Raw genomic sequence first — 9,749 nt, forward strand, 5'->3', positions numbered from 1 at the left:
GAGTATATCAACATTTAAGCTGGTGAGTTCATAAGTGTTTAAGTGATGTATTAGTAACTTGAAAGCTCTTTTAGAAAAGTTCGCTTGTTCCTCAGAAGATCCTATACCTTCTGATATGATGAAAGATAAGTATAAATGACTCTACAATCCTTTCCATGAGTACTAAATGAATATAAGTTATATAAAATATAGATCAAACAAACAATCGATTGTGTGAATCTGCCCTAAGCCCACAACCAAACAAGGAACATGAAGTAAGGCGGAAATCACACATCTCATTGTTTGTTAGATCTTCATTGCATATAACTATGGTGCATTCCTTTGGTACTCACGGAGTTAACTGTAATAGTTCCTTTAGTAAAAATAGTATCCACAATAGTTCCTTCTATAATCACTTAGTTTACACTAGTTATATATGATCTAATATCGAACAGATAGTTAACTGTGTGAATCTGCCCTAAGCCCACAACCAAACAAGGAACAGGAAGTAAGGCGGAAAGCACACATCTAACTATTTGTTGGATATTACACATATATAACCCTGATGTATAAACTAAGGTATTATAGAATTAACCACTTAAGATTCTTCACTACTAGAAAACAGTCTTTTACGACGCGCAATGCGTGTTGTAAAACGCTCAGACGACGCGCAAATGCGTGTCAAGGAAGGCCCTGTCATAACGAGAGACGACACGCTTTTGCGCGTCGTCTATTTACGACGCGCATTTATGACACGCATTTACGACGCACAGTTATGACACACAATGCGTATCAAGGAAGGCCCTGTCATAAAGGAAGACGACACACATTTGCGTGTCGTAACCTTACGACGCGCGTGTTTATGACACACAATGCGTATCAAGGAAGCCCCTGTCATAAAGGAAGACGACACACATTGTTGTGTGTCATAATTTTAAATGTTTTTAAAATTATATATTTTTTGATAGATTTACTAATTTTGAAATTAAATAACACATTAAAAGTCTCATAATACAAAATAAAATACCATAAACAATAAAGATAATTCATTGCACTAATATGTCAAATACAAATAATCATTCCAATAGTAAGTAAATGTAACACATTGCTAATATTGCATAATATTTATTATAAAAAACAAAACATGTACAACATTAAAAGAAACCCATGACTAAATTCTCCTTTGACAATTTCCTTTCTAAGAGAATAACCTGAATGCAGGAATTTTGAGAGGCTGCAGGGCATGGAAGGAGGTTGCTAGAGCTATCAGAACCTGCACATGGCAAATCGGTACAAATAAGAAGCTTGAAGTTGAAGGACCTGTAGTCGATTTGAAAAACATCCTAGATGAAATTTGTTTAGTGCTGTCCACCATTGTTACCATAAACATGAGAAAAATTACTACAAATTTCAGAGTTTGCAGACAAGTTGCTGAATTGACATACAAAAGGCACCAATAATAAAATAACTTGACTCATATGTTGTGAAGTATATGCAACAGGACCTCCACCATAAATTAATATTTCAGATCGTTTAACCTAAAACCATAAAATTGTGATGATTGATGATAATTAAAGAGTCAGATGCTAAAAGTGTTCAAATTTGAGATGTGATAAGATTTACCCTAAACTCTCTACAAACGATACATACATCATATATTCTTAACAAAAAGATAAGACCTTGTTATAAAAACTCTCAATCAATTGACATTGTGTTTTGATAAAAAGATTATGACCCTCCGCTTACGCAACAAATCAAACACTTCAGAGTCTAAAGACAGAACCTAAGAAAAAAAAGTCATGGAGCTTTCACTTTCTTAATAATTTTGAGTCCGGTATATGAATGATGAAATCCCTATTTCGTATCAATAATAAACTTCAGATTCAAACAGAACAACTCACTTGTTATATATAATGACAATCAAACTATATCAAACACAAACAAATTAACGACTGCACATGTTAAATGAAAAAAGTAAAGCATATGACACTAAGCAATTAAAAAAAATAGAAAAACCTACCCGAGATTGAGAAAGAAAGGTGGGATTCAGACTCGTTGCAGGAAAAACCTCTCCAACGGCTTCAATTTCTCCTGCAGTGTTTCCATTTTACAATGTTATTATGTTACAATGTTATAAGATCCCTCCCTATGTAATGAATAAACAAATATATTGCTCTTTCTTGCATTTAGCCCTTATTTTATTGTTAATGAAAAAAGAAAAAAAAAGAACTTTGAGGGTAAAACAACCAAGAGTACCACTACAGATAAAGTAATAAAAAATGGTTTTAGGGTTCATATTCTGACAATGAGAAAGATATAAAATTCTAGAATAAGTAAGTTTCTAAATTCATGAAAAAAAGACCTGTTGTCTTTTTGCAAGCTGCCATCTTACAACACGGTGGATAATATCCTTCCGAATGGGAAGATCAAAAACATCACCTACCAACACCATCAGTCCTTTGTCTTCATTCTGAAAGTTTGTAACTGGGATCACCAGGTCCTGTAGTTGACCTGTGTCAAAGTCTTCATTCAGAAGTTAACCAAAATTGAAAAATATTATAAATGGTGTAATTGTGTAAACTTACCAACAACTACTTTTGTCAAACCAAGAAGATCAATGAGGGTCAAGTTCACAACTATAAATGATCAGAAATTCAGACATAATAGATTGATTAGTAAACTTACAACTATAAATGGTGTAATTGCCCCTCTACATTCTTGAATATTCAAGGGGTAAATCAATAAATATATAACTGACTTTTGGAATATAATAATGAGAGAAAACAGAATTTGGCAACTTCCTTGGATCTCGATCATTCTGGTAATATTAGGGAAAGTTCTACAAACTTACTTCTTCTAAAACAATAGCAGACATCAAAGCAATCAGACGATTCCGGTTAAACTCGCGACCAGTGGAATCCACAGCCGGAGATCTGATTCACACACACCATAATATATAAAATCCTCTGATTGCTTTCATCAATTTGATGAAAAAAAAACAGCCTTATACCAATCTATCACCAAGGCTAAATAAGTAAATATACAACCTCCTCCCTAAACCCAAAGCCTGAGCATGCTTTCTCTCAAACAAGACATCAGAGGATAAAGGCTATATAACACTTTTTAGATCTTGCGAAAGCCTGCATTGAAATGATGAACATCACAAGTTGGCAGATAAGTTGAGTTGAGCAGCAGAGCTCCTGCTCCTCACATGGGTGACTGATTCTGGCATACAGAATGCATTTCAAGGCTTCCTAAAACTGTTATGGAATTAAGAAAGTGAAAGGAAGATGATACTGATTTCTACAGACATGCATCACCCACTGCTCTTCTTCAACAGCTGCAGATGAAGGAGGATTTGTCTTCTCTGATTGGGTCTCCGGAAATCTAAAAGAAGATTCCTTTTGCAAGCATTGAAGGCTTCTAATATGTGTTTCTTATTAACCAAAGCTAAAGGAATTGTTGCCCTTCCAAAGACCTCAGCTCTCCTTGCATCTAGTTCTGCCATCTGTCCAACCCTCAATAAAAAACTGGTCAAAGACAACAAGATTGTTAATTTTATGTCAGTCAATTGATTACCTTATCGATTTGGAAAGGGCAAGATGGCATTTACTATGTTTCTTGCTTATAAATAAAATATTTTTTTATTGATCATTGCTATAAATATCCAATATCCAGTATTTAATAAGAATAAATAATTTATAATAATATCAAACCAAAAAGTATTAACTTCACAAACGATATCAGAATGGATAACGAAACTAGTTATAAATAAATTTCTTGTTATTTCACGATCTATATTCAGCAAATGATTATCTAAAATGGATTTTGTAGATTTAGAATTTATTTATTAAAATGAAAATATAGTTACTTGGTAGGTTCACGGCCCACAGCTTCACATAGCTCATACAGCTGATTAGCAACCATGTATCGAACACGCCATGACTTGTCCTAAATCCAACAAGACTTATGAGAAGAATAAATAAATTTTGAAATTAGTATATAAATCATTTCTAAAAACAAAAAACAGATAAAAAGTTAAACCTGAGAAAAATTGGCAATGACAGGAAGGATATGTGCAACACAATCTTGAGGTTCCAACAGCTTCCCAAGAGCAGCACAACCCTCCACTGTGACATTTTGGTGAATTTGTGAGGGATTACTTTAGCAAGAATTTGTAAAATTCTATCATGAATTGAGATATGAAAGAGAACATTAAACAACAAACCATCATGTGTAAGATCTTAAACACTTGCATGACATCAGTCTTGGGATGAGAAGGTTCCACAGTAGCAGCAAATTTCCCCAAGGTTGTAGAGGCAGATCTCCCAACCATAGGCATGTCATGTTGACATAACTGACTATAAATTGACCTCAATTCTGCCTTCAACATCTCTGAGGCACTAGGATAAGCAGGAAGAAGATCTGTAACAACATCCATGAGCATTTCACTGTGTCTGTCATCATTGCCAGATTTTACTGAGTTTTGCCACAACAATTCCAGAGTTGACTCCACAAGCTTATGCATGTCTGAGTTTTAAAATTTAAAACAAATGAGAATGAGGACATTTGAGAAGTTAGTAAATCTAAAAGCAATTAAATAATAAAACTTCTTAAGAGATTCAACTGCAACATATCCAAAATCCTTGGTGATCTGTGCTACAATCATGCAAGCTTGAGCAACCACATCCTTGTCATCATCTTCATTCATTGTCTTGATGTAATTTTCATCACAGAATCTGGAAATTTCATACATTTTTACTAAGAATCTGTTTTGTCTTTAAAAAAAAAATTCATCACATAAACATCCCATAATGATTGATGAATAGTGAAATATTAAAGGGCTGTTTTCTAGTAGTGCTTTAATTTGTACTGGTTTAATAAAATGGATTAAACCTTTCACTGTTAAGTTTCTAGTTTAGTTTACTCAATGTTCTATCTGAAAGTATGTTTTTGTACTAGAAAACAATGTATTGAATTTGTATACTATGATCTGACCTATACTTGGTACTCCTTATGATTACTTGGTGTATACGAAATATATATTTAGTCAAGATCGAATAGCTAGTAGACTGGATGCATCTGCTCTAAACCCACAACCAAACAAGGAACAAGGAATGAAGCGGAAAGCACACATTCTACTATCTGTTGGACTCAATTAATATATATTCTTGATGTATTTACCGAGAAATCATAAAGTTAGCATTATAAGTCACCTTCTAACTGAATGTTTATGTTTCACATTTTACTTATGTTTAATGATTTTCATGTATCATACATCGTGTTTTCTAACCTTGGTACGTGGTATTCGTACCTTTGTTATTGAAACACGGTATGATGTAAGTGTCATTCTTCAAGTTTGCTAACCCTGGTACATTGTATTTGTATCGTTGTTATTGAAACCCGGTATGACGGTGTACCTCGTGTTTGCTAACCCTGGTACGTTGTATTTGTACCTTTGTTTGTGCAAACCCGGAATAATATGTTATTACTTTATGTTTGTTAACTTGAATTTTACATATGTTTATGTCTTTCTTGTATCATACTTCGTGTTTGCTAACCTTGGTACGTGGTATTCGTACCTTTGTTATTGAAACTCGGTATGATGTAAGTGTCATTCTTCAAGTTTGCTAACCCTGGTACGTTGTATTTGTACCGTTGTTATTGAAACCCGGTATGACGTTGTACCTCGTGTTTGCTAACCCATGTACGTGGTATTCGTACTTTGGTTTATGCAAATACGGTATTCCTGAGTAATTTCATGATTTGTTCTTCTGTTATAGTTATAGTATGTTCCTTCTGTTGTAGTTATAGTATGTTCCTTCTTCCTTCCTGAGTATGTTCTCTATGTTATCATGTATTGTATCTAGTATGTTCTCTATGTTATCATGTATTGTATCTTCCTTCCTGAGTATGTTCTCTATGTTATAGTTATAGTATGTTCCTTCTGTTAGAGTTATAGTATGTGCATTCTTCCTTCCTGAGTATGTTCTCTATGTTATCATGTATTATATCTAGTATGTTCTCTATGTTATCGTGTATTGTATCTTCCTTCCTGAGTATGTTCTCTATGTTATAGTTATAGTATGTTCCTTCTGTTATAGTTATATTATAGTTATAGTATGTTCCTTCTGTTATAGTTATAGTATGAACTGAATCCCTAAACTATACCTATTATAGTTTACTAGTATGTTTGTTTGAATTGTTACAACCTTGAAATAAAGACTCATTTATCTACTAAGTTATGATTTCACTTTAAAAACGGAGTTTTATAAAACATAAAGTAGCATAACTTTTAAAAGAGTTTTTGCAATGAATTGATCACTTAATAACACATAAGTAATCTTAAAATGATGTTTATCACAAAACATTTACACAATTGTATTCTACTTGTATTCCACCCCCCCTAAAAGCATTTAAAACATTTAAAAGATTGATTATAGATGTATGCACTCACCTTATGTGGGTGATTCTATTGCAGCTTCGCGTAAGGATGAGAAGTTTCACGAATGAAGTCCCGAGACACAAACAAATCCTAAACGACATATAATGGCATATATTGGTATGAATATAGGGTTTAGAAGCAACTACACGCAAGGAGACACCTTTAAGGACTAAGAAACACTTAGACCAAGTGTTAGAATCACATGTGATTCATCTAAGGGGAGTGTACAGCCACAAAGAGGAGTTTACTGCCCAAGTGGTATGTCTCATGGAGTTTACGGCCATAGGGTTTACGGCCCTATGAGTTTAAGACCGTAAACTCAAGGCATCTTGTACCCAAGTGTGTGATAAGGTCCTATTTGCATCAAGGAAGTGTTCTAGGTCACAAGCTTAGGTTCTAGAAGAGTTTAGGGCCAAAATGGCACCTTTATAAGGGTTTACGGCCAAGGGAGATGCTCTTGGCCGTAAACTCCTATTGTTCTTGAGAAATGGATGATTTCAAAGTGTAAATCAAGTGCTTCTAGCATACAAAAAGTTAAGGAAGTAGTACTCACGATATTGAAGCTTGAAAGGGTTGATTTTGGTCCAAAAACACTAGTGTGTTCTTGGTGAAAGTTTAAGGTTATGAAGATCTAGACAAAAGGGATGTTTTCATGGATGAATCATGAGGATGATACATGATTAAGAAGGATAACAACAACTAGAGGGAAGAACACTTACGTTTTTGGAGGATTTGGATGAAGAACTTGATGATACTTGAGAGAGTTTGAAGAGATTTCGGCCAAGGAAGGAAAAGAATGAGGAAAATGAAGTGCTCTCATATATATATTGTTGAAAATTATTTTTGTATGTGACCATCACTGAAATAATACGAACTGTTTTTATATTATCTAACAAATATTATCAGTTATTTCAGGTTGTATGGATTCGTGCTTAATTATGAAATACAAAAATACGCAAAGACGGAAAAATAGCCGCATATTTGATCGTTTGAAGACAAAACAAATCAAGAGATAAAAATGTCAAGACTTCAAAAACTCAAGGGTCAAATATGAAAATTCAATTCATTAATTGAATTTAAAACTCATATCTCTCGGTGGAGAATTAAAAATGAAAAAGCAAAACCCACTCCCACGTTCTTACCTCCTACCCTACTACAACTTGCAGCCACTACTTTCAACAAACACTCAAGTGAAGAAGATTCTTGTTCTCTCATATATGTATACATGTGTATGTATAGAGAATAAGTGAGCTATAGTTCGTGTGTGTTCTTTTTCTTTGTAATACCTCCAGCTACATCTCCATACACAAAAAAAAACTCTCCCAACCAAGAACATCAAGATCAACAACAACCAAAAATGAAGAACATCAACCATCTTCATCTTCTTCATTCAAACTCAAGGTGTTCATCTTCAACCCATCAAACATCATCATCTTCATAAACTTTCACCACCATCACCACCTTATATCAACCTCCAAACAACCTCAAAATACTCTCCAAACACCCTCCAAATACCCTCCTTAAACCTCCTCCAAAAAACCCTTTCAAATCACCACAACCATCATCACCTTGCTGATTTTCGACTTCAGAATTTGCAAGTTAAGAAAAAATTCACCGAGCACAACTCAACAAGATAATACAGGAGAGATTTGCACCGCAAATTATTCAGGACCTTACCTACATCCAGGAATTTTCCTCGATTTTTTTGACCACTGCAAACCCCAGAGAGACGCGAGAGAGAATTGGCTATCCAGAGAGATTTACTACGAAAATCTATATTCGTAACCACCCAAAGCTCTTTCAACATCACCCTCTTTGTTACCTTATACCACCAAAACTACAACCTTATTCCACCTTCTACCACCCTCCAAATACCCACTTCAACCTCATCAAATCACCTTAAAAAACCTCATACCCACATACAAAAAACATTACCCGTGTATTTTGTATCGTTTTGTAAACAATTCATTGTTACATAAAAAGAACTTATTGTTACTTACCGGATTGAACTTTGAACAAATAGAGACACAGTCTATTAAGATCCAGTCCAATTCTAAACCAGTTCAGTCAATTTATTGACGAACCGACTTTATATATATTTATATATTTATATATTTTATTACAGCTTTACGTTATTTAAATACTGTCATTTATTTCATTTATAGCTTTCAGTCATTTATAGCTTTCCAGTTTATATTTATTCCGCACTTCTTATTTTTTTTTCCACATCTTATCTCCTTAAATATATATATCTGTCACCCAGTAACTGGTATCCGAGCCTTTATTCGTGGTAATCAGATCGTATATTTTCAACAATTGGTATCAGAGCTTGTGTGATTTACTTTGAAATTTTTGTCGAAAACTTTTGGTTAGCGTTTATAAACCTTCCATAAGCTTTTCTTTAAAAATTTCATTTTAATATCACTTGTTCAAAATCCTTAAAAAAAATTAAAAAATTAAAAAAAAAAAAATCTTAAACAAAAAAAATTCAGAGCTTGTGTGATTTTACTTTGAAATTTTTGTCGAAAACTTTTGGTTAGCGTTTATAAACCTTCCATAAGTTTTTCTTTAAAAATTTCATTTTAATATCACTTGTTCAAATTCCTTTCAAAACAAAAAAATGTCTTCTGCTAATTACTCCAACATGAACTCTGTTTCTATTGCTAACAGCTTGGGATCTGGTTCACGGGCACCCATACTTATTCCTGAAGAGTATAATTCGTGGGTTGGCCGTATGAATCTTCATCTTAACACCATAAGTGAAGATGTCTGGAATTGTGTAGAAGGAACATATGTTACTCCAGAAAATATGGCTACTCTTGCTACAAATCAAGCCACTCTTGCTGAAACCGAAAAAAGGCTGCAACTCCAAGCCAAAAAGGAACTTGTGTCTGGAATTCCCCACAGTATTCTAAGTCAAATGGATGACATAATACTGTTGACTGCAAATCAAATCTGGGAAAATTTAAAAAATCGTTTTTGTGGAAATCAAAGAATTATTGGAAACAAAAGAACATCTGTTTTAAATGAATTCGATAAATTCAAGATGCTTTCATCAGAAACCATCCATGATGCTCATGATAGGTTCAATTTTATCATGGTAAAAATGAACAATTTGGGCATCAAAAAGACACAACACGAGCTAAATCTTAAGTTTCTAAACAATCTTTACGAAAGCTGGAAGATGGTTAAACTCATCATTCAGGGAAATCCAGCCATTCATACTGAAACTTTATACAATTTGTATGGAGAACTTCAATCGTATGAATCCTCGATTGACCCACCAACCACTACAGCTTTTGGAGGACCACTTGCTCTCGTTTCC

General features: G+C 33.9%; 1 protein-coding gene and 1 long non-coding RNA gene across 6 annotated transcripts; both read right to left on the reverse strand.

The window, feature by feature from the left end:
* Positions 1-1,108: 1,108 nt before the first annotated feature.
* LOC145162787 (uncharacterized) lies at positions 1,109-2,911 on the reverse strand. 4 transcript variants are annotated; one of them, XR_013739331.1, is made up of 5 exons: positions 2,831-2,886; positions 2,565-2,615; positions 2,342-2,490; positions 2,000-2,070; positions 1,109-1,252 (listed from the first exon to the last, which is right to left on the reverse strand). It is a non-coding gene; the product is annotated as an uncharacterized LOC145162787 (long non-coding RNA). The 4 variants fall into 4 exon arrangements; XR_013739332.1 differs by lacking the exon at positions 2,565-2,615 and having other exon boundaries at positions 2,665-2,911; XR_013739333.1 differs by having other exon boundaries at positions 2,342-2,479; positions 2,565-2,911.
* An 81-nt stretch (positions 2,912-2,992) lies between these two features.
* On the reverse strand, positions 2,993-4,721 carry LOC145162788 (uncharacterized). Of its 2 annotated transcripts, XR_013739334.1 has the most exons (5): positions 4,607-4,721; positions 4,208-4,509; positions 4,024-4,109; positions 3,851-3,930; positions 2,993-3,509 (listed from the first exon to the last, which is right to left on the reverse strand). XR_013739334.1 is itself a non-coding variant. In XM_079081832.1 (4 exons), exons 1-4 carry the CDS (start codon positions 4,505-4,507, stop codon positions 3,499-3,501), a joined length of 477 nt encoding a protein of 158 aa, XP_078937958.1. In that variant the 5' UTR covers positions 4,508-4,721; the 3' UTR covers positions 2,993-3,498. The 2 variants fall into 2 exon arrangements, 1 of the variants encoding a protein (XP_078937958.1); XM_079081832.1 differs by having other exon boundaries at positions 4,208-4,721.
* Between the last annotated feature and the right edge of the window lie 5,028 nt (positions 4,722-9,749).

This window comes from Lactuca virosa, chromosome 3 (genome assembly GCF_052849685.1).
Source record: "Lactuca virosa cultivar CGN04683 chromosome 3, Lactuca_virosa_CGN04683_v6, whole genome shotgun sequence".
Lineage (NCBI taxonomy): Eukaryota > Viridiplantae > Streptophyta > Magnoliopsida > Asterales > Asteraceae > Lactuca > Lactuca virosa.